The 25,370-nt window shown below is 42.3% G+C and overlaps 1 protein-coding gene across 3 annotated transcripts in view; it reads right to left on the bottom strand.

Moving 5' to 3' along the window:
* Positions 1-25,370, bottom strand: part of LOC130367662 (C-X-C motif chemokine 16-like) — a 59,766-nt gene that overhangs the window by 31,636 nt on the left and 2,760 nt on the right. The window contains exons 2-3 of one of the 3 annotated variants that reach the window (XM_056570226.1): positions 23,382-23,430; positions 10,544-10,810 (exon numbers count right to left, since the gene is read on the bottom strand). In XM_056570226.1, the coding sequence (XP_056426201.1) occupies positions 10,544-10,607 (64 nt within the window). In that variant the 5' untranslated portion in view covers positions 10,608-10,810; positions 23,382-23,430. Of the gene's footprint in view, positions 1-10,543; positions 10,811-11,956; positions 12,036-23,045; positions 23,169-23,381; positions 23,431-25,370 lie in introns of those variants that run through there. The other 2 variants (XM_056570225.1, XM_056570227.1) reach the window with 2 other exon arrangements.

Here is a 25,370-nt window from a genome sequence, read left to right on the forward strand (position 1 = left end):
TCCACAGTTTAGAGACCACTGATCATACCCTGGGGGTTTTGAATCCTTTACTGCTTGCTGTCATTGAATGGAAATGGTTTTTCACATGTTATATGGAGATTTATTTGTGTGTGTGTTTTTAACACTTTTTTGGAACTTTTTTCTGTTTTTAGCACTTTTTTTGGAACTTTTTTCAGTTTTTAGCACTTTTTTTGGAACTTTTTTCTGTTTTTAGCACTTTTTTTGGAACTTTTTTAAGTTTTTAGCACTTTTTTGGAACTTTTTTCTGTTTTTAGCACTTTTTTGGAACTTTTTTCAGTTTTTAGCACTTTTTTTGGAACTTTTTCTGTTTTTAGCACTTTTTTGGAACTTTTTTCTGTTTTTAGCACTTTTTTGGAACTTTTTTCTGTTTTTAGCATTTTTTGGGAACTTTTTTCAGTTTTTAGCACTTTTTTGGAACTTTTTTCTGTTTTTAGCACTTTTTTGGAACTTTTTTCAGTTTTTAGCACTTTTTTGGAACTTTTTTCTGTTTTTAGCACTTTCTGTGGAGTTCTTTTGTGTTGTTAACCCCTTTTTATTAGCGTTTTGAGCTCATCGGCAATTATCGAAAAATCGCAGCCTGTTGAGACTATGGCATTTTTTTCAAGATTTTTTTGGCATTTATTCCCCCATAGACTTCTTGCGAAAAAAAAAAAAAAAAAAAAAAACTGAAAATAATGCCAAGCTTACTTAATATTGGCCATTTTTTTTCTACCATCCTCCCCACCCCCGCAAAAAACGTAGAAAGATAAAAAAAAAAAAAACAACTTGGCTTTTTGTATTGTATTTTGTCCATATGTGCACAGTGTTTTTTTTTGTTTTTTTTTTTCGCCAAGAAACGCAGAAACGCCACCTAAATCACGTAAATTATTTCTGGTGTTTGCCCATGCATACATGGAGTACACTTGCGTAAATTTAATTAAATAAATAAAGTTGCACGCGATAAAATCACATCTGCGACAAAAATCATCATTTACAAATCTTGAAACATAGCAAAACCATTGATCCAGGTCAAAAGTATAAAACTCTAGTATATTAACCCCTTCACAACCCAGCTTTATTTATGTCATGGGGCCTTTAAGAGTATATGGAAGCGGTTCGGGACTTGAGTCGGCACAGCCTTTGGCTGTCCGGGCATGCTGGGAGTTGTAGTTTTGCAACAGCTGGAGGCCCCCTGGTTGGGAAACACTGTTAGCAGCAGAGTGTAGCCTGGGAAGGTGTTTACATGGTATAAAAATAACATTTACCCGGCGCGGCGTGGCATCGGATGCCAAGAATAAGTCTGCGCTGTGATCCTTGTGCCCCTCCTTACCCAATACGCACAGGTACAATATGGCACCCCCCTCCCCCGCCACCTTATGTAGAATAGTACAAGTCTTGGCTCGTAGATACGGTATTCTACACTACATGGGAAATGTACCGTAAAAGATTATTTTATATATTATTTATTTATTTCCCATGTTAATCGATATGGATGAATACAATCTCATATTAGCGTCATACAGTGCTGGCATAACACTACAATACAGTGCCAACATAATACCACCGTAATAAAAATCATATATATAAATTATAAATACAAATAATAGATAATGAATATAAATACATAATAATAATAATAATATATGTAAAGCTGCTATTCAAGACACACATAATACAACCACACAGCACTTGAAGAATAACCTACTGTGCCCATATAACACTACAATACAGTGCCAGCATACCACCGTAAAATTATTTATATATATATATATTATAAAGTGCTGTTCGTAGGATGCGCGTAATACAACCTCACAGAGCTTAAAATAAAATAATAATACCGTACAGTGCCCACATACTACTACAATAGAGTGCCAGCATAATACCTCCATAAAATTGTATATATATAACAGCCATTCAGAACACACCTAATACAACCACACAGTGCCTGAAGAATAATGCAGTACTGTACCCACATAACACCATACTGTGCTAACATAAAACCACCGTAAAATTATGTATATATTTATAGAACTGCCAATCAGGACACATATAATACAACCACACAAAGTGCTTGAAGATTAATACTGTATAGTGCCCACATAAGTCTACCGTACAATGCCTAAATAATAGTGCCATACAGTGCCCACATAACACTTTAATACAGTGCTCACATAACACTGCAATATAGTGCCAACATAATACAACCATAATATATCTGTAAAACTTCCATTCAGGATAAAGGTAATACAACCACACGGTGCTGATAAATAATACCATACAGTGCCCACATAACACTACCATACAATGCCTATATTATAGTGCCAGACAGTGCCTACATAACACTACCATACAATGTCTATATTATAGTGCCAGACAGTGCCCACATAACACTACCATACAATGTCTATATTATAGTGCCATACAGTGCCCACATAACACTACCATACAATGTCTATATTATAGTGCCATACAGTGCCCACATAACACTACCATACAATGTCTATATTATAGTGCCAGACAGTGCCCACATAACACTACCATACAATGTCTATATTATAGTACCAGACAGTGCCCACATAACACTACTATAGGATGCCTATATTATAGTGCCAGACAGTGCCTACATAACACTACCATACAATGTCTATATTATAGTGCCAGACAGTGCCCACATAACACTACCATACAATGTCTATATTATAGTGCCATACAGTGCCCACATAACACTACCATACAATGTCTATATTATAGTGCCAGACAGTGCCCACATAACACTACCATACAATGTCTATATTATAGTACCAGACAGTGCCCACATAACACTACTATAGGATGCCTATATTATAGTGCCAGACAGTGCCCACATAACACTACCATACAATGTCTATATTATAGTGCCAGACAGTGCCCACATAACACTACCATACAATGTCTATATTATAGTGCCAGACAGTGCCCACATAACACTACCATACAATGTCTATATTATAGTGCCAGACAGTGCCCACATAACACTACCATACAATGCCTATATTATAGTACCAGACAGTGCCCACATAACACTACCATACAATGTATATATTAAAGTTTCAGACAGTGCCGACATAACACTACCATACAATGTCTATATTATAGTGCCAGACAGTGCCCACATAACACTACCATACAATGTCTATATTATAGTGCCAGACAGTGCCCACATAACACTACCATACAATGTCTATATTATAGTACCAGACAGTGCCCACATAACACTACCATACAATGTCTATATTATAGTGCCAGACAGTGCCCACATAACACTACCATACAATGTCTATATTATAGTGCCAGACAGTGCCCACATAACACTTCCATACAATGTCTATATTATAGTGCCAGACAGTGCCCACATAACACTACCATACAATGTCTATATTATAGTGCCAGACAGTGCCCACATAATACTACCATACAATGTCTATATTATAGTGCCAGACAGTGCCCACATAACACTACCATACAATGTCTATATCATAGTGCCAGACAGTGCCCACATAACACTACCATACAATGTCTATATCATAGTGCCAGACAGTGCCCACATAACACTACCATACAATGTCTATATTATAGTGTTAGACAGTGCCCACATAACACTACCATACAATGTCTATATTATAGTGCCAGACAGTGCCCACATAACACTACCATACAATGTCTATATTATAGTGCCAGACAGTGCCCACATAACACTACCATACAATGTCTATATTATAGTGCCAGACAGTGCCCGAATGAAACTAACACACAGCTCCTGAAGAATAATACTGTACAGTGCCCATGTAACACTACCATACGATTCCTATATAATAGTGCCAGACAGTGCCAAAATAAAACTGCAACACATCTCTTGAAGATTAACTCCATACAGTGCCCACATGACACTACCATAAAATAGCCACAAAATAGTGCAATACAGTGCCCATATAACATTACCATACAATGCCTACATAATGACCGCATACAGAACCGTGATAAAACTACCATGTAGTGCCTGAAAAAATGCTGCCATACAGTGCCAACCTGACACTTCTGCAACATTTCCAAGTAGGAAGAATACTTGTTTGCCTTTTAGTGCCTAAATAATGCTGCCATAGAGTGCCCATGCAAGTCTGTACACTGACCACATTATACAACATAATACCGCAACAATACTATCATTCAGGGTGCATATAGCACTGCCATACAATGCCTACATAATACAGTCACACAGTACCTGGTGGATACTACTAATCAGGGTCCATATAACACTGCAATACAGTGTCCAACATGATACAACCGCACAGTACCTGAAGAATACTGGGGGTCCATATAACACTGCAATACAGTGTCCAACATGATACAACCGCACAGTACCTGAAGAATACTGGGGGTCCATATAACACTGCAATACAGTGTCCAACATGATACAACCGCACAGTACCTGAAGAATACTGGGGGTCCATATAACACTGCAATACAGTGTCCAACATGATACAACCGCACAGTACCTGAAGAATACTGGGGGTCCATATAACACTGCAATACAATGTCCAACATGATACAACCGCACAGTACCTGAAGAATACTGGGGGTCCATATAACACTGCCATACAGTGGTAGCCTAAAACTACCGCACAGTGCCTACGCACAACACTTTTAGTGCAGCCCCACCATGTCTAGATAATGCTGCCATATAGCCTCCATGGGGCATAGATAGTAGAGTACCCACATAATACTACCTAATACTACTTCCATACAATAAACACATAACTATAGTGGTGCCATATAGTGCCAACTGCTGCCGCATACCCCTTAACCAGTGACCTCCAAACTTGCCAAACTACAACTCCCAGAATGAAGCAGTGACCTGTGCCAAGAGCCAGCGCCACACATCTCTTAAAGGGATAGTCCACAATTGGCTGAGGGTTTCCAATATAAACAAAAGTCAGCGTTCCCCACCAACCAGGGCGCCTCCAGCTGTTGCAAAACTACAACTCCCAGCATGCCCCGACACAGCCTTTAGCCTGTAAAGCAGCGGTCTTCAAACCTGCGGACCTCCAGATGTTGCAAAACTACAACTCTCAGCATGCCCGGACAGCCAACGGCTGTCCGGGCATGCTGGGAGTTGTAGTTTTGCAACATCTGGAGGTCCGCAGGTTGATGACCACTGCTGTAGAGGCTGTAGGAAATATTGGGTCAGAATAGAAACAAATGACACAGCTGAGGTTTTGTTACACTGTATCGGTATAGGTACAATAGAGACAAGTGCTGCAGATCTAAACTGATACACTGTAACAAACCATACAGCGTTTGACTCTGTTCTCCTAGTTTTGGTAAACACATAATGGGATAGTTCAGGTCATCTCAATGTTTTTTATTTTTTTTGTTTTTGTTTGTGTTTTGTATCTCTGCTTGCTGTCAGTGAATAAATAAATAAATACAAGGCAAATGTTTTTGTTTGCTTCCAGAATTTAGAAAAACTTATACAGACAATTGTTGGCTGTCCGGGCATGCTGGGACTTGTAGTTTGGCAACAGCTGGAGGTCCACAGTTTAGAGACCACTGATCATACCCTGGGGGTTTTGAATCTTTTACTGCTTGCTATCATTGAATGGAAATGGTTTTTCACATGTTATATGGAGATTTATTTGTGTGTGTGTTTTTAGCACTTTTTTGGAACTTTTTTCTGTTTTGAGCACTTTTTTGGAACTTTTTTCAGTTTTTAGCACTTTTTTGGAAGTTTTTTTCTGTTTTTAGCACTTTCTGTGGAGATCTTTTGTGTTGTTAACCCCTTTTTATTAGCGTTTTGAGCTCATTGGCAATTATTGAAAAATCGCAGCCTGTTGAGACTATGGCATTTTTTTTCAAGATTTTTTTGGGCATTTATTCCCCCATAGACTTCTTGCTAAAAAAAAAAAAAAAAAAATTAAACTTAAATGTTTTTTTTGTTTTTGTTTGTGTTTTGTATCTCTGCTTGCTGTCAGTGAATAAATAAATAAATACAAGGCAAATGTTTTAGTTTGCTTCCAGAATTAGAAAAACTTATATAGACAATTGTTGGCTGTCCGGGCATGCTGGGAGTTGTAGTTTGGCAACAGCTGGAGGCCCACAGTTTGGAGGTCACTAAATGAATGTGAAGGGGGCTGGGTCCGGCTGGGGTATGGAGCGCCCCCGGTTTTGCTGTCCCCCAGCCGTAGGCTGCAATCATTATGTGAATGCAGTCTTAGGGTACGTTCACACGAGCGGATCCCCAGCGCGTATTACGCTGCAGATCCGCCGCTGAAGGACCGCTGTATGCCGCCTTTACAGGTGCCTGCGCGGAGAGGCAATCCGCCTCTACAAGCAGACACACTGAAGCGATGTGCGAGTTGCTGCGCATGCGCGGTGTACATGCACACATCGCTGCCGCTCCTCCTGCTCTATGAGCTAGGCCGAGAGCTGCCGATGATGTAAAGTTTTTTCCAATCTGTGAAAAACGCCATGCGCATGCACGAGTCTACGCTATTAGTGTACGCTACGCTGATGGGGAAAAAACTTTACATCACCGGTGATGTAAAGTATTTTCCAATCTGTGAAAAGTGCTATGCGCTTGCGCGAGTCTACGCTATTATCGTAGACCTGTAGCGCCAGCATAAACCTGCGCATGCGCAGTAGTAAATTTAGCTTATTGGAAAATACTTTAGAAGATCCTAGGCTTACTTTAATGGCTTATCTCTTAGCGTAGCCGTGGAAATTGGCGTAGCGTAGTTAGTGGGTAGCGTAGTGCAGCCCTTAGGCTTATCATAGATTTATATTAGTGTAGTGTACCTAGCGTAGGTTTTAATTTAGCGTAGTTTACGATTAATAGGGAAAGGAGGTAGGGTATAGGTTTTGAAGAGACTACAACTCCCAGCATGCCAAGGCATGCTGGGAGTTGTAGTTTAGCTTATATTACATTGAAGGGACCACAACTCTCAGCATGCCCAGACAGCTAAAGGCTTTCCAGGCATGCAGGGAGTTGTAGTTTTACACAGGTATAGAGTGTTAGCGCAAATTTAGCGTAGTTAGTGTAGTGTTAGCGCAATTTTAATGTATTTAGTGTAGATTAGTGTTAGCGCAGTTTTAGTGTATTTAGTGTAGCTTAGTGTTAGCGCAGTTTTAGTGTATTTAGTGTAGTGTAGTGTTAGCGCAGTTTTAGTGTATTTAGTGTAGTGTTAGCGCAGTTTTAGTGTATTTAGTGTAGTGTAGTGTTAGCGCAGTTTTAGTGTATTTAGTGTAGTGTAGTGTTAGCGCAGTTTTAGTGTATTTAGTGTAGTGTTAGCGCAGTTTTAGTGTATTTAGTGTAGTGTAGTGTTAGCGCAGTTTTAGTGTATTTAGTGTAGTGTTAGCGCAGTTTTAGTGTATTTAGTGTAGTGTTAGCGCAGTTTTAGTGTATTTAGTGTAGTGTAGTGTTAGCGCAGTTTTAGTGTATTTAGTGTAGTGTTAGCGCAGTTTTAGTGTATTTAGTGTAGTGTAGTGTTAGCGCAATTTTAATGTATTTAGTGTAGCTTAGTGTTAGCGCAGTTTTAGTGTATTTAGTGTAGTGTAGTGTTAGCGCAGTTTTAGTGTATTTAGTGTAGTGTAGTGTTAGCGCAGTTTTAGTGTATTTAGTGTAGTGTTAGCGCAGTTTTAGTGTATTTAGTGTAGTGTAGTGTTAGCGCAGTTTTAGTGTATTTAGTGTAGTGTAGTGTTAGCGCAGTTTTAGTGTATTTAGTGTAGTGTTAGCGCAGTTTTAGTGTATTTAGTGTAGTGTAGTGTTAGCGCAGTTTTAGTGTATTTAGTGTAGTGTTAGCGCAGTTTTAGTGTATTTAGTGTAGTGTAGTGTTAGCGCAGTTTTAGTGTATTTAGTGTAGTGTAGTGTTAGCGCAGTTTTAGTGTATTTAGTGTAGTGTTAGCGCAGTTTTAGTGTATTTAGTGTAGTGTAGTGTTAGCGCAGTTTTAGTGTATTTAGTGTAGTGTAGTGTTAGCGCAGTTTTAGTGTATTTAGTGTAGTGTTAGCGCAGTTTTAGTGTATTTAGTGTAGTGTAGTGTTAGCGCAGTTTTAGTGTATTTAGTGTAGTGTTAGCGCAGTTTTAGTGTATTTAGTGTAGTGTAGTGTTAGCGCAGTTTTAGTGTATTTAGTGTAGTGTTAGCGCAGTTTTAGTGTATTTAGTGTAGTGTAGTGTTAGCGCAGTTTTAGTGTATTTAGTGTAGTGTTAGCGCAGTTTTAGTGTATTTAGTGTAGTGTAGTGTTAGCGCAGTTTTAATGTATTTAGTGTTGTGTAGTGTTAGTGCAGTTTTAGCGTATTTAGTGTAGTGTAGTGTTAGTGCAGTTTTAGCGTATTTAGTGTAGTGTAGTGTTAGTGCAGTTTTAGTGTATTTAGTGTAGTGTAGTGTTAGCGCAGTTTTAGTGTATTTAGTGTAGTGTAGTGTTAGTGCAGTTTTAGCGTATTTAGCGTAGAGTAGTGTTAGCGCAGTTTTAGTGTATTTAGTGTAGCGTAGTGTTGGCGCAGTTTTATCGTATTTAGTGTAGTGTTTGCGCAGTTTTATCGCATTTAGTGTAGTGTTGGCGCAGTTTTATCGTATTTAGTGTAGTGTTATCGCAGTTTTAGCGTATTTAGTGTAGTGTAGTGTTAGCGCAGTTTTAGCGTATTTATTATATTTCCACGGCTACGCTACGAGATAAGCCATTAACGTAAGCCTATGATCTATTCTAAAGTATTTTCCAATAAGCTAAAAAACTTGACATCACCGCGATGTGCGAGTATACTGCGCATGCGCACGGCAAATCACACATCACAGTGTGTCTGCTCGTAGCGGCGAATTGCCGCTCTGCGCAGGCACATGTAAAGGCAGCATACAGCGGTCTTTCAGCGGCAGAACAGCATCGTAATACGCGCTGGGGATTCGCTTTCACTCCACGATTGCATCCTACGGCTGCTGAATCCGGCTGGGGGACAGGAAAATCGGGCGCTCCCGTACCCCAGCCGGACCGGCGCTGAAACCCGTTCACTTTAATGAGCCGACCGGAGTCAAATGGTGACTCTGATCAACTCATTTCTGCCCCGTATCCGGTTTTGTTACCAGACCTAAAACTGTAGTATTGTACGGTTTTAGATCTGGTCACAAAACTGGATGCGGGGCAAAAATAAGCCGACTGGAGTCACTATTTGACTCTGATCGGCTCGTTCAAATGAATGAGAAGGGGGCAGGGTCCGGTTGGGGTACGGGAGCGCCCGGTTTTCCTGTCCCCCAGCGGATCCGGCCGCCATAGTCTGCAATCGTGATGTGAATGCAGCCTTAGTCTGGATTACAGAGATTAGATACAATTGTATCCAGCCATGAATTCTCTCTCCTGTACTAATTGTTTGTACAGTGACCCCTTGACCTACGATGGCCCCGACATACGATCATTTCAACATACGATGCTTTTGTATGTCGGGGCCATTGCATAAACGGCTATCCGGCAGCGCAGACTGCTTCAGCTGACACCGGATAGCCGTTTACGGTGCCCCGTGTGCTCCGCTGACGATCACTTACCTGTCCTCGGGGCTCCGGCGCGTCCTCTTCGGGATTCCCTGCATCGCCGGCGCTCTCCATCGTCGTCATCACGTCGCTGTGCACGCCGTCCCGTCATCCAATAGGAGCGGCGTGCGTAGCGACGTGATGGCGGCGACGGAGAGCGAGGATGCCGGGGAAGCAGAGGCCTTGCTGGAGCGTCGGGGATGCGGCGACAGCGATGGAAGGCGACATCCAGGGCAGCGGTGACGAGCGGTGACGGTCCGGAGCGACGGGGACAGGTGAGTACAACTTCCTCTAACAGTGGTCTACAACCTGCGGACCTCCAGATGTTGCAAAACTACAACTCCCAGCATGCCCGGACAGCCAACGGCTGTCCGGGCATGCTGGGTGTTGTAGTTTTGCAACATCTGGAGGTCCGCAGGTTGTAGACCACTGTCCTATACTTTACATTGCACGGATCCCTCAACATACGATGGTTTCAACAAACGATGTTCCATTTGGAACGGATTACCATCGTATGTTGAGGGTCCACTGCACTGATACATTGTAACAAACGAGTTGGCTGTCCGGGCATGCTGGGTGTTGTAGTTTTGCAACATCTGGAGGTCCGCAGGTTGTAGACCACTGTCCTATACTTTACATTGCACGGATCCCTCAACATACGATGGTTTCAACAAACGATGGTCCATTTGGAACGGATTACCATCGTATGTTGAGGGACCACTGCACTGATACATTGTAACAAACGAACAAACACATCAGTCTGGAGTCCTGATATTAGACACAATTGTATCCCGTCTCGGAAATCTCCCTCTTCTGTACCTATCATTTGTTACAATGTATCAGCGCAGGAAAAACAGACAGAGCGTATCCCTCTGGAGTCCCGAGATTAGATACCTGGTGCAGAGGCTTTAAAATGACATTACAGACTCAGCTCTGCTACATCCCGGAGCGTGAAACAGTTTGTACAAGCCCTTAATTCAGTACACGAGGCACTTACCCGGCCGCGGGGTCAGCTCCAATACGAATAAGAGGAATAAGGCGAAAGATCCCGGAGCCTGCATCTCGACACGCCGAGGGTTAACCCCTTAGGAACTGATCTCCTGCCAGGAACGAAGACGTCTCCCCAGCTCCTCGGTCCGCTCCCTGTGTCACCGTCTCTGGCTCTGTGTCCCCGTCCTCTCGCTCCCTCCTCTAGCTTTCTCCGCCCATTTGCTCCACTCATTGCTTCTTCCAGATTTTGCTTTCGCTTCGTCTTGGACTTTCCCTTATGCAAAAAAAAATAAAAAAAATAAAAATAAAAAAATTCCACTGTGACATGTGACTCATCCTGATCAAAAATGTCTCGTTCGACAAATATTCGGAACTATTCTTCTTTATATCCAGAGGCTGAAAACATATGGGGGGGGGGGGGGGGGGGGGAATTTATCAAGAGTTTTACATATTTTTTGGATTCGTATAAAAAGGCGCAAATTCGGCGCATCGACTGTTTTGCTATTTTTGGCGCGAGGCTTGTTAATGATGTTTGCCGCAGATGTGATTTTATCGCGCGCAACCTTTTCTTCTTTTTTTTTTTATTTCTTTTTTTTTATTAAATTTGGCGCGCAAGTGGATGGGCAAACAACCAGGAAAAAAAACATTAACGTGATTTAGGTGGCGTTTCTGCGTTTTTTGAAAATAAATAAATAAATACACTGTGCACATACGGACAGAGGGAGTCAATGGGGAAACATATAAAAAGTTGGGTTTTTATCTTAATACGTTTTTTTTTTTTTTTTTTTTTGCGGGGGTGGGGGGGAAGATGCTAGAAAAAAATGGCCAATATTAATTGGCATTATTTTCAGTTTTTTTTTTTTTTTTTCACAAGAAGTCTATGGGAGAATAAATGCCGAAAAACGTGAAAAAAATGGCATAGTCTCAACAGGCTGCCATTTTTCGATGAGTTCAAAACGCTAAAAAAAAGGGGTTAAAGGGGTACTCCGCTGCTCAGCGTTTGGAACAAACTGTTCCGAATGCTGGAGCCGGCGCCGGGAGCTTGTGAGGTCATAGTCCTCCCCCCTCATGACGTCACACCCCGCCCCCTCAATGCAAGTCTATGGGAGGGGGCGTGACTGCCGTCACGCCCCCTCCCATAGACTTGCATTGAGGGGGCAGGACGTGATGTCATGAGGGGGGAGGACTATGACCTCACAAGCTCCCGGCGCCGGCTCCAGCTCCAGCATGACTTCACGAGTTCCCGGCATCGGCTCCTGCATTCGGAACAGTTTGTTCCAAACGCTGAGCAGCAGAGTACCCCTTTAACAACACAAAAGAAAGTGCTAAAAACTGAAAAAAGTTCCAAAAAAAAAGTGCTAAAATCAGACACACACACTTCCACAAATAAATCTCCATATAACATGTGAAAAACCATTACCATTCAATGACAGCAAGCAGCGGAGGATTCAAAACCCCCAGGGTATGATCAGTGGTCTCTAAGCTGTGGACCTCCAGCTGTTGCCAAACTACAACTCCCAGCATGCCCGGACAGCCAACAATTGTCTATATAAGTTTTCTAATTCTGGAAGCAAACAAAAGCATTTGCCTTGTATTTATTTATTCATTCACTGACAGCAAGCAGAGATACAAAAAAATAAATAAATAAATAAAAAAAAAACAGATGACCCAAACTATCCCATTATGTGTTTACGGAAACTAGGAGAACAGAGTCAAACGCCGTATGGTTTGTTACAGTGGATCAGTTTAGATCTGCAGCACTTGTCTCCTGCTCTCAAACTGAGAGATATTACCTAAACTGATACAGTGTAACAAAACCTCAGCAGTTTCAAGTCATAGAACGTCATATATCACCAACAGCCCAAAACCACAGAAGAGGAGAGAACCAGAGGAAAAAAGAGAAAAACCAAAAGGGTCCGGAGGAGAACAAAACACACAAATAACAGGGAGCTGAACAGATAAAGTATCAAAATATTTAACCCCTTAAGGACCAGGCCCATTTTCACCTTAAGGACAAGCCAATTTTATTTTTGCGTTTTCGTTTTTTCCTCCTCGCCTTCTAAAATCCATAACTCCTTTATATTTCCATCTAGAGACCCATATAAGGGCTTGTTTTTTGTGTGACCAATTGTCCTTTATAATGAAACCTCTCATTTTACCATAAAATGTACGGCGAACCTCCCCCAAAAAAATTTTAGGGAGGAAATTTAAATGAAAACCACAATTTTGCGCATTTTGGAGGGTTTTGTTTTCACACTGTAAACTTTACTGTAAAAATTATATGTGTTCTTTATTCTGTGGGTCAGTACGATTAAAATGATACCCATGGCTAGATACTTTTATATTTTTGTACCACTTAAAAAAAATCTAAAACTTTTTGTACAAAATCAGTAATCTAAAATCGCCCTATTTTGACCACCTATAACTTTTTCATTTTTCCGTATATAGGGTGGTATGAGGGCTCATTTTTTGCGCCGTCATCTGTACTTTTTATCGATACCACATTTGCATATATAAAACTTTTAGATCATTTTATATAAATTTTTTTTTAAATAAAATGTGACAAAAAAGCTGCATTTTTGGACTTTTTACATTTTTTACGTTTACGCCATTCACCGTACGGGATCATTAACATTATCGTACGGACATTTACGCCCTCGGCGATACCAAATATGTTTATAAAAAAAAATTACACTTTTTGGGGGTAAAATGGGAAAAACTGACAATTTTCATTTTTATTGGGGGAGGGGATTTTTCACTTTTTTTTTACTTTTTATTTTTACATTTTTCAACATTTATTTTACACTTTTTATGTCCCCATAGGGGACTATCTATAGCAATCATTTGTTTGCTAATACTGTTCGGTGCTATGTATAGGACACAGCACTGATCAGTATTATCGGTGATCTTCTGCTCTGGTCTGCTCGATCTCAGACCAGAGCAGAAGACACCGGGAGATGACCGGAGCCAGGTGAGGGGACCTCTGGCCGCCATGCTGGATGATCGGATTGCCACGGCAGCGCTGCGGGCGATCCGATCATCCATTAAAAGTACTGCACTGCCGCAGATGCCGTGATCTGTATTGATCACGGCATCTGAGGGTTTAATGGCGGACATCCACGCGATCGCGTATGTCGGCCACTATGGGCGGGAACCTGACGTGTATGACACGAGCACCGTTCCGATGCTCGCGGTCATACACAGGACGTAAATGAACATCGTGGTGCAGAAAGTCCCGCCAAACCAGCACGTACATTTACGTCCGTGGTCGTCAAGGGGTTAAAGGGGTACTCTGCTGAAAAACTTTTTTTTTGTTTTAAATCAACTAGTGCCAGAAAGTTAAACAGATTTGTAAATTACAAATCTTAATCCTTCCAGTACTTATTAGCTGCTGAATACTACACAGGAAATTCTTTTCTTTTTGGAACAAAGAGCTCTCTGCTGACATCACGAGCACAGTGCTCTCTCCTGACTTCTCTGTCCATTTTAAGAACTGTCCAGTGTAGAAGAAAATCCCCATAGAAAACATATGCTGCTCTGGACAGTTCCTAAAATGGACAGAGATGTCAGCAGAGAGCACTGTGCTCATGATGTCAGCAGAGAGCACTGTGTTCCAAAAAGAAAATAATTTCCTCTGTAGTATTCAGCAGCTAATAAGTACTGGAAGGATTAAGATTTTTTGATAGAAGTAATTTACAAATCCGTTTAAAGGGGTACTCCGTTGGAAAACTTTTTTTTTTAAATCAACTGGTGCCAGAAAGTTAAGCAGATTTGTAAATGACTTCTATTAAAAAATCTTAATCCTTCCAGTACTTATTAGCTGCTGAATACTACAGATGAAATTATTTTCTTTTTGAAAGCCAGTGCTCTCTGCTGACATCACGAGCACAGTGCTCTCTGCTGACATCTCTGTCCATTTTAGGAACTGTCCAGAGCAGCATATGTTTGCTATGGGGATTTTCTCCTGCTCTGGACAGTTCCTAAAATGGACAGAGATGTCAGCAGAGAGCACTGTGCTTGTGATGTCAGCAGAGAGCTCTGTGTTCCAAAAAGAAAATAATTTCCTCTGTAGTATTCAGCAGCTAATAGGTACTGGAAGGATTCATATTTGTTAATAGAAATTATTTACAAATCTGTTTAACTTTCTGGCACCAGTTGATAAAAAAAAAAAAAAAAAAAGTTTTCCACCGGAGTACCCCTTTAAGCTTTCAAACCACATACTAAATGAGAACGAACTGAGTCTCCTCAATAAGGGTCTCTCGTTCTGCCCATCCAATGGAATCAATGATTTTGAACTATTTGTGGACCTCAATAAATTCATCCGCAAACTCGTGCTAACCAGACATTTTAACCTACCTAACCGACATGGTAAACCAACTCCGGACCTAGAAACCACAATACCCCCACTAGATCCACCCCCCATTCCTACACACCCAAAACCTCCATCCACGTTCTTTCCCACCCACCATAAGGGTCACTACATAGAAACTTTTTTCGAACTTACTGCAGCCAAGTTCAGAAACCTGAAGCAAAGAAACCCAACTCATCACAACCTTAGCAAAAAAGAACAGGAAGCCTTGAAAACACCATCCAAAAACACCAACATAGTGATCAGGAGTCCGGACAAGGGAGGGGGTGTGGCGATACAGAACCGGGAAGGTTACACCAAGGAAGACTACAAAATTCTCGAAGACCAAGAATACTACACTGCACTCTCCTTCAATCCAACAGAACAATATCAGAAGATGTGTATAGATCTCGTATTATTTTAGCAGAACAGCATTATTTTACCATCTTCCGAAGGTCCACAAGGACATCACCGATCCCCCTGGACGACCAATTATTTCGGGGATAAATTCCATCACAAGCAATATGTCTAAATATGTGGATATCCTACTCCAGAACTGCGTCATCAGACTAGACTCCTATCTGAAAGACACCGCATCCTTGATAGAACAGCTGAAAGATGTCGAAGGGCAACCCAGTTTCCTATGGGCAACCCCATCTCATCTCTTTACCCAAACATTCCCCTTAATCAGGCCTTAAATGGGCACTGTCAGATACAAAAACTTTTGATATGTTGTAAAGCATGTATAACCAATAGGCTTTGCAATTGCTTTCATTAGAACATTTTCTGTATTTTATACTGAAAAAGCCAGTCAAACAACTGCCCCCCCCCTGTCTGCTTGGACACATACTAGTCCTGCTGTGTCCATGCGTCATCACCTATGTCATGGACACACTTCCTTAATTGACAGCTGTGAGTGCAGGGCTCAGAGCTGGAGGAAAAATTCTCCCACTGTCATCTTGTGTCCCTCTACTGTCAGTGAGGACAAGCTGGGAGTTGTAGTTTTGCTAATGCTAGGGGAGATGTGTGCAGACAGCATACTGAGGGAGGGGGCGGAGACCTGCACAGTGAGGCCACGCCCCCTCCCTTTGAGAGGAATTCAGACTAGTGAGCTAAATTAAAAGTGTAATAAAAAAATAAATAAAGGTGCTAGACACATAAAAATTAGATGCACAGGGTCAGGATTAGGTACTGAGTGATATATTAAAAAATATTTGTTGGATCTGATGGGTACGCTTTAAAGTGATAGAAGGTGTTCTAAAAGAGGACAGCTCCATGCCAAATGCACAGAAAACATTCACCACAGATTGTATTAGATTTATCCTGTACCACAACTATTTTTCATTAAAGGCCATTTTTCAACAGACCCGTGGGACCGCTATGGGCACCCGTTTTGTGCCGGCGTTTCTGTACATGGGAGCCTTTGAGAAGTCATACATCTACGACAACCACCCCTGGACGAACAACATAAAACTATACAAGAGGTACATAAATAGCAAATCCTCTATCTGGAGTGGAACAAGAGAAGAATTCATGGAATCTCAACAATAACCATTACAACATTACACTCACTGGCAAATGTGATAACCATATGGAATACCTGGACCTTAAACTATCTGGTGAAAAAGGAAAGATTTTAATCAAAAATTTTTTTTTTAAGTGGATTGTAACAGCCACCTATCCTACAGCAGCTGCCACTACAGGAAGTAGTAATTAAATCTACCATACGGACAATTCAACCGTATACGTTGAAACTGTACAAAAAACGAAAGACTACAAAACCCAAAGCAATATCATATCCAACCGTCTCATCGAGAAGTGATACCCCAAGAAGGTCATAAAAGCAACTTACCAGCGAGCCCTGACAGAGGAACGGGAGGAGAGGAGTGGCACAGTAGAAAGTAGCACAATATGGAATGCAATGGATTGGGGAACCCAAACAGGAAGAATGAGAAGGGCGGACAAAACGGAAAAGTACAAACCGACTGTAAAAACAACTTTATAACCACTTATTCCACGAAACATAACACCATCAGGCGGGTTTTGGAAAAGAACTGGGACATTCTCCTAAAAGACCCAGTCCTAAGTTAGAGGAGGAGGAGTAAAAAGGAACCCTTGAATACCGGGGCTGTGACTCTTGATGATGAAGATAACGACGTCCAGGTAATTGTAAAGGATCCTTGGCAGGACCATTTATTGAAAGAAAATTAAAACAATAAAAACAGTTGATTACGCGTTTTGGGAGGAGCCCTCCCTTCCTCAGATCAGGGTTGTCCCTAATCTGAGGAAGGGAGGGCTCCTCCCAAAATGCGTAATCAACTGTTTTTATTGTTTTAATTTGCTTTTTACAATAAATGGTCCTGCCAAGCATCCTTTACTATAACCTGGACGTCGTTGTCTTCATCATCAAGAGTCGCAGCACCGATATTCAAGGGTTCCTTTTTACTCCTCCTCCTCATATTCACAGGACGACCTGGGTCATTTCCTGCAACCCACTGGCTTGACAGCGACTCATCACTGATGGCCATCTATAAGCCCCCTGGGGTAATCCCCTACTCCCCTCACTTCCCACGCATATCCTGGGGTAATACACGAGGCGCCACTTGTCGGTCCTTTCCTTTTTTATCTCTCTATCAGTCCTAAGAAAGCACATTCCCAATAAACCCCACCTAACATACAGAAGGGCTGCTACTCTCTAAAGCAAATTAGCTCCTAGTCGACTCAAGAGCCTACAGCCGATCACAAGAGTCATAGAAAAAAGATGCCGGAGCCATTCCTGTAAGTGCGGCCTGAATATTCAGCATTTGACGAAAACATTCAAAAGTAACACCACAGGGGAAACCTTCAAAATAAAAAACAAAATCTGACTGCTCCGCAACACACGTCGTCTACTCATTGGAATGTGAGTGCAAGTTACAATATGTCTGACGGACCATACAACAACTGAGATCAAGGATGAACAAACATCGGTCCAACGTCCAAAAGGGCTTTATGTTCCACAGCATCTCACGCCATGCGAAGGAATCACACAACAATAACTATTCTGCATATAAAATCACAGCCATAGCATGCATCCCGGTCGAAACAAACAACAGATTCGAAAAACTACGACACAGGGAGTCATATCGGATCTACAAACTGAACACGATGTCACCCGCAGGCCCCAATGTATGAATGTATGGACCTAGTCCGGTGATGCCCCACCATCTAATTTCTTGTATTCCCCATCAACCGTTTATATATGTGTATAGATACCAAAATCCCCTACCTAACTAGTTCCTTAAAGGGGTACTCCGGCCCCAAGACATCTTATCCCGGGGGTCCTGCCACTGGGAACCCCACAATATAGCAAGCAGCAACCACCTGTAAGCACTGCTGGAAGCTCTCAATGTTATGCCTTCCGACCACGGGGACAGAGTATCATGATGTCACGACTCCGCCCCCTCAATGCAAGTCTTTGGGAGGGGGCGGGGTGTGCTGTCCCACGGGGGGGGGGGGGGGGTAGGGGTGAGTCGTGACGTCACAATACTCCCTCCCTGTGTTCGGGAGGCATAACACTGAGAGCCTCCAGTGCTTCTGGCAGTACTTACAAGTGGGTGCTGCATGCTATATTGCGGGGGTCCCCAGCGGTGGGACCCCTGGGATAAGATGTCTTGGGGCTGGAGTACCCCTTTAAAATTACCACTGCAAAATACACAACATATACACCAAATAAGGAGATCTATTTGCATTCATATTCCCAATTTATTTTTACATTCCCCCCCCCATTTATTTAATTATACAAATTGTAACCTTCTCAGGTGGACCCCCAACCCTCCCCCCCCCCCCCCCCCCGAATCACAGCTCCATCCATGGATGCATTACCCATCCTAGAACCATTCACCATCCACCCACCCATACAGGACTATTCTCCACCATAGGTACCATACCCTAACCCCCCCAATCTACCCTTCCCCCCCAAGCCCATCCGTGTATCACTACGGGTCCCCTCTGTACCCACCTATGATGCCCCGTGCACTACACCCATCATGCCAATCTTATTCGCCATTGTGGTAAGCTTGTGGGGGTATAGGGTATATGGGGTGTAGCTGTGCGGTGATGAAAGGGTGCTGGTTTACACTTAACTGTCGTGACGCCAGGGTGAGGGCTCCTCTGTATATACTTGTCCTATCGCCACCCGTCCCAAGAGCAATAGGGAGGAATAATAAATGATTGTCCACAACTGGAGGTTTCAGAAAACTGTCAGAACTTTTACTGCAGGTTTTATGCAGAGTTAACCTCTTAAGGACCCATGACGTATGCATACGTCATGGGTCCCGGTCCTGCGATATAACGCGGGGTCACACGGTGACCCCGCATCATATCGCGGCGGGCCCGGCGTCATAGTGAAGCCGGGACCCGCCTCTAATAGCGCGCGGCACTGATCGCTGTGCCGCGCGCTATTAACCCTTTAGCCGCGCGCTCAAAGCTGAGCCGCGCGGCTAAAAACGAAAGTAAAAGTGCCCGGCTAGCTCAGGGAGCTGTTCGGGATCGCCGCGGTATCCCGAACAGCTGTAGCACAGGAGGAAGGTCTCTTACCTTCTCCTGCGCTGTCCGATCGCCGAATGAATGCTTCAAGCCTGAGATCCAGGCTTGAGCATTCAATCGCCGAAAACACTGATTGATCCATTCCTATGGAGATGGATCAATCAGTGTAAAAGATCAGTAAATGCAATGTTATAGCCCCTTATGGGAGCTATAATGTTGCATAAGAAAAGTGTAAAAAAATCATTAACCCTTTCAATTATCCCTTCCCCTAATAAAAGTTTAAATCACCCGACATTTCCAAAAATAAAAAAAACATTATGTAAATAATAATAAAAATAAACATATGTGGTATCGTCGCGTGCGGAAATGTCCGATTTATAAAAATATACCGCTTTTTAAACCGCTCGTTCAATGGCGTACGCGCAAAAAAATTCCAAAGTCCAAAATAGCGCATTTTTGATCACTTTTTATACCACAAAAAAGTGAATAAAAAGTGATCAAAAAGTCTGATCAGAACAAAAATGGTACCGCTAAAAACTTCAGATGACGGCGCAAAAAATGAGTCCTCAAAGCGCCCTGAACACAGAAAAATAAAAAAGTTATAGGGGTCAAAAGATGACCATTTTAAACGTATAAATTTTCCTGCATGTATTCATGATTTTTTTCGGAAGTGATACAAATTCAAACCTATACAAGTAGGGGATCATTTTAACCGTATGGACCTACAGAATAAAGATAAGGTATCATTTTTGACAAAAAATGTACAGCGTAAAAATAGAAGCCCCCAAAACTTACAAAATAGTGTTTTTTCATCAATTTTGTCGCACATTGATTTTTTTTCCCGTTTCACCGTAGATTTTTGGGTAAAATGACTAATGTCATTACAAAGTAGAATTAGTGACGCAAAAATTAAGCCATCATATATAATTTTAGGTGAAAATTTTTAAGAGTTATGATTTTTTAAAGTTAAGGAGGAAAAATTGAAAATGAAAAAACGGAAAAAGCCCGGGTCCTTAAGGGGTTAAACAGGAACAGTCTTTGTACAAGCAGAGTCTATTAGGATCCTGACAGTTGGTTGGGACCTTGTGAGTTTTAAGCTCAGGAGATTTCTATGCGCTGTTCCGCTGGATTTAGGGGATTGAGTTTAGGTCCAGCAGTCACGCAGACTTTAGCGGGGAGTTGTATTGTAACTCACGGTTTGGTAAGTTGCGGTATTATCAGGCTTCGGCCGGGTCTTGTCTTTGTAAGTTGCACGGATCTCTCCTCTCTGCTAGTCCGGAACCCAAGAGAGCGAGGATTGGCTGGCAGCTCCCTTATATGGGCAGGGGCTGGCCTTGAGCTCATTGGTCCATACCATCTGTCAGTCACTTTACACAAGGGATTATGGTCTAAACATGTGACCACACACGTGACCTAGGAAGGTCCTTTAGTATACCCCTAGAGAATTAACCTTAGTCACATGACCGAAGGTCCTGCAACACTATATATACAACTAAATATACACACACAAACATCACAAAATTAAAGAAGGAAGAGGTGACTGGGGCTATCCCACCAGGAGGACCCAACCGGAACGGAGTAACTCTGGATTTGGGGACCACCATGCAAGGTACGGTATACCATACGGTACCGGGACACCACACCATCATTCACAATCCCATTCATCCATCCCAACTGATTGGGCAGCTTTCCACCTACTTCCCCCACACAAATCCGCTCAACAGCGCAAGCTGTGATATCTCTAAAGGCTCGAACCATCCCCGTAAACATCAAGACTGTCATCATTAGTATCCTGCGCACCTTCGCCAGCATGTTTTCAGTTTCTGCTCCGTTCACCGTAACACAGTTGTGATCTGTTGTGAGATTACCATAACACTGGGGCTAGCTTTTTGTGAACTGGTATTTCCTGTTTGAGTTTTTCTTCTTTTGCCTACAAATCCAAAATTCAATTTTCCTCCCTCTCACACATCAGCCACCCCACCCATAAATGAGCTGCATCCATTCAAAAGACCTGTGGTTTTCAATCAGGGTGCCTACAGCTGTTGCATTAGTTGCAGATTGATTCTCTCCCACCAAGCGATCCCTCCACCCATTGAAGCAGACAGGCTCCCTGTCATCAGCTGACTAGTGATGTCAGGTCTCGGCCGCATTGAAACCTGGGAAAAATCTGAGACAACAGTCATTTTGTATGCTGTTAAAAATAAATATTGGAGTGAAAATTTGTGAGAAAAAAAGAAGAATTGTGAGAAAAACGTCACACACAAGTACAGACACTATATTATGAACTACACTAACTTTGCAGCCCCTGTAGCATAGTCAAATAAAAAAAATTCCTGGAACACCCCTTTAAGTTTATTTTAAATTCATGTTTAGTTATTTAACATTAAACTGGCGTCAGGTTCGTTGCCCCGCCCCCAGGGGGGTGACTTCGTGATATTTTGGCGCCACGAGAATCCTTTTAAACAGACACTTTTACTCTATATGTATGTAATCCTGTTTTTACCTGAGGAAGAGGCATGTGCAAGCCTCGAAACGCGTTGTGATTTGGCTTTAATAAAGAAGATTATTATCTAAACTGACTTCTGAGTGGATTGCGCTCCCATTCCGGTTTTGTCCTACATCTCCTTCCTCCACAGACTAAAGGCTGTGTCAGGGCATGCTGATAGTTGTAGTTTTGCAACAGCTGGAGGCACTCTGGTTGGGGGGGGGGGGAACACTGCCTCAAACGGTTGTCTGTATTGAATGCAATTGAGAGGAAGCCTCAGCTGTGAGAAATTTTATGTCTATGTAAGTAAACAAGAACCTTTGCTTGTATTAATTTTATGTTTTTATTTACTGACAGCAAGCAGAGGTCCTAAAAGAAACTGAACACTGCTGAATCCAGGAAAATAAAGTCAGTTGCAGGACTACAACCAACAGCATGCCCGGACAGCCAAAGGCTGTTCAGGAATGCTGAAAGTTGTAGTTTTGCAATAGCTGGAGGCGCCCAGGTTGGGGGAAACACTGCCTCAAGCAGTTGTCCATATTGGATGCAATTGAGACGAACCCTCAGCTGTGAGATGTATTTGGTCTGTGTAAGTGAACAAGAACCTTTGCCGTTGTATTTTATTGATTTATTTACTGACAGCAAGCAGAGGTCCTAAAAAACACTGATAGGACCAAACTATCCCATAAATATTATTAATGTATTTACTGAATCCAGAGCCAAACACTGGCTGGTTTGTCACAGTGTATCAGTGTTTCCCCAACGAGGGTGCCTCCAGCTGTTGCAAAACTACAACTCTCAGCATGCTGGGAGCTGTAGTTATGCAACAGCTTGCTGCACCCTAGTTAAGGAAACACTGACTTCGATGGTTGTTTATATTGGATGCAATTGAGACAAACTCTCAGCTGTGAACAGTATTAGGTCTATGAAAGTAAAACAAAAACCTTTGCCTTGTATTCATTTAATGGCTGTTCGGGCATGCTGGGAGTTGTAGTTTGGCAACAGCTGGAGGCACCCTGGTTGGGGGAAACACTGCCTCAGGCAGTTGTCTATATTGGATGCAAATGAGACAAACTCTAAGCTGTGAGAGGTATCAGGTCTATATAAGTAAACAGAAAACTTTTTTTTTATAAATATATCTTTCCTTACTGACAGCAAGCGGAGTTCCTAAAAACACACCAGAGAGGACCAAACTATCCCAGAAATATGAGTCTGTTGTTTACTGGTTCGTCACAGTGTATCAGTGTAGACATAGGAGCTGCAGCATTCAATTTGTTTCCTATAGGAGAGGTGCAGTTGCCCATAGCAACCAATCAGATGGCTCCTTTCATTTTCATAAAAATGAAAGAAGCGATCTGATTGGTTGCTATGGGCAACTGCACCATTCTTCCCTCACACAGGTTTTCATGAATCTCCCTCATTGTAACAAACCCTCAGCTGTGTAAAGTGTGTAAAAACCTCAGCACCGATACTGGTAGCACTTACATGAAGCAGCTGTCGGGGGGGAGTATACGCCGTATACTGTAGAAGCCACCTGCATGGAGAGGGAACAAAAAAAAAAAATAGGAAAAAATAAATGGAAGAATCTCGAAGAACCAGTTGCCGAACAGGATCTAGTCAGGATTACTTGGGGTTAAATGCGAAACCTTGAGAAAGTATTCACAACCCTGCCCTCTGAACTGTTATATATAACAATGATATTCATCATACACCTTAACCCCTTAAATCCAAACCCTCTGGGAACCCTCGCAATCTCCTGCACACCACCCCGACACGGTAGACATGAATGGAGGGCCTTAGCATGACGTCACGACCACGGCGCCGAACCCAGCGTTTGGAGCGAAAAGTTCAGAATGCTGGGTTGGCGTGCAGGATATCGTGGGGGTTCCCATCGGCGGGATCCCCACAATCAGACATCTTATATGCTATCCTTTGTCTAGGGGCGCCGCTGGGGTCCCCCGTGATCTTCCACACCGCACCCCGTTTATAATCAGTCCCCGGAGTGTGTTCGCTCCGGGTCTGATTACTGTCGATCACGGGGCCGGAGCGTTGTGACGTCAAAGCTCCGTGCCGTGTGACGTCACGCTCCGGGGACTGATGGGGATAGGGAATAAGATGTCTACGCGCCGGAGTACCCCTTTAAGGAAGGGGGAATATTCAGATTTATTTTTAAAAAAAATCACAATTTTTTAGTCCCCATAAGAGACCATTACATGTAATCGTTCCATTGTATACACTGAATAATGCTGTGCCATAGAAAAGTATTGATCTGTGGTAGCGGGGTGTGATGAGGGCAGATGTTGTAAACTTAGGGGCAGGTGGCATTAACCCCTTGTATTAACCCCCTGGCCAGTAGAGTACCCTGTTCATGTGGACAGGAGAGAAAACATTAGACACATGACTGTATATTTTTAGAACTTGTGGACTGGGATGACAAATAATGTTACAGTCCTATCTTAACTATTTGCATATGTGTGGACTACTTTTACCATATGTGAACTGACTATGTTTGGCACATAACTTTACATTATGAGTTAATCTTTGTACCTGGGGGTAATTTGTCATGGCGGTAAGGTAGTGGCTACGCTTCACCTGACTGGGTCAGGATACCTCCCATATAGATCGCCATGAAAAAACTACACTGTTCCCTTAGACATCCCTGTACAAACATACATCCCTGTACAAACTGTGTCTTTGTTCCACAACAAATGGTCTGCTGGTTATACTAGTCTGTAGATGGTATAATAACCAGCAGTCCATTCCTAATAGTCTGTGAGAGAGTGCAATTTTGGGTTTAGTACACAGCGACTGTGTGCTGCAGCACTGTTGTGTACTTCTGGTGTTGTGCAAAAATACGTTTTTTAAGTGTACTGTAGCGCATTTTTCTGTCCTCATAAGTGCATACCACATACCTACATCTAAGTAGTGTACTATTTTGTACCTGTTAATCTGTCAAGGACCTAGATACTGTGAAAGTCCAGGCAAAAGTAATCACCGGCTGGTGTTTTAATCCAATACGTTTTTTTAAGCGTACTGTAGCTAATTTTTCTGCCCTCATAAGTGCATACCACATACGTATATCTAAGTAGTGTACTATTTTGTACGTTTTAATCTGACAAGGGCCTAGATATTGTTAAAGGCCAGGCAAAAGAAATCACCGGCTGGTGTTTTACTCCAATACTCTTTTAAGCGCATTGTAGCGCACTTTTCTGCCCTCTTTGTTCTACAACAAATGGTCTGCTGGTTATACTAGTCTGTAGACGGTATAATACACACCCAGCAGTCCATTCCTTATAGTCTGTGAGAGAGTGCAATTTTGGGTTTGGTACACAGCGATTGTGTGCTGCAGCACTGTTGTGTACTGCTGGTGTTGTGAAAAAATAAATTTTTTGAGCGTACTGTACAGCATTTTTCTGCCCTCATAAGTGCATACCACATACCTAAATCTAAGTAGTGTACTATTTTGTACATGTT

Source organism: Hyla sarda, chromosome 4 (genome assembly GCF_029499605.1).
Source record: "Hyla sarda isolate aHylSar1 chromosome 4, aHylSar1.hap1, whole genome shotgun sequence".
NCBI lineage: Eukaryota > Metazoa > Chordata > Amphibia > Anura > Hylidae > Hyla > Hyla sarda.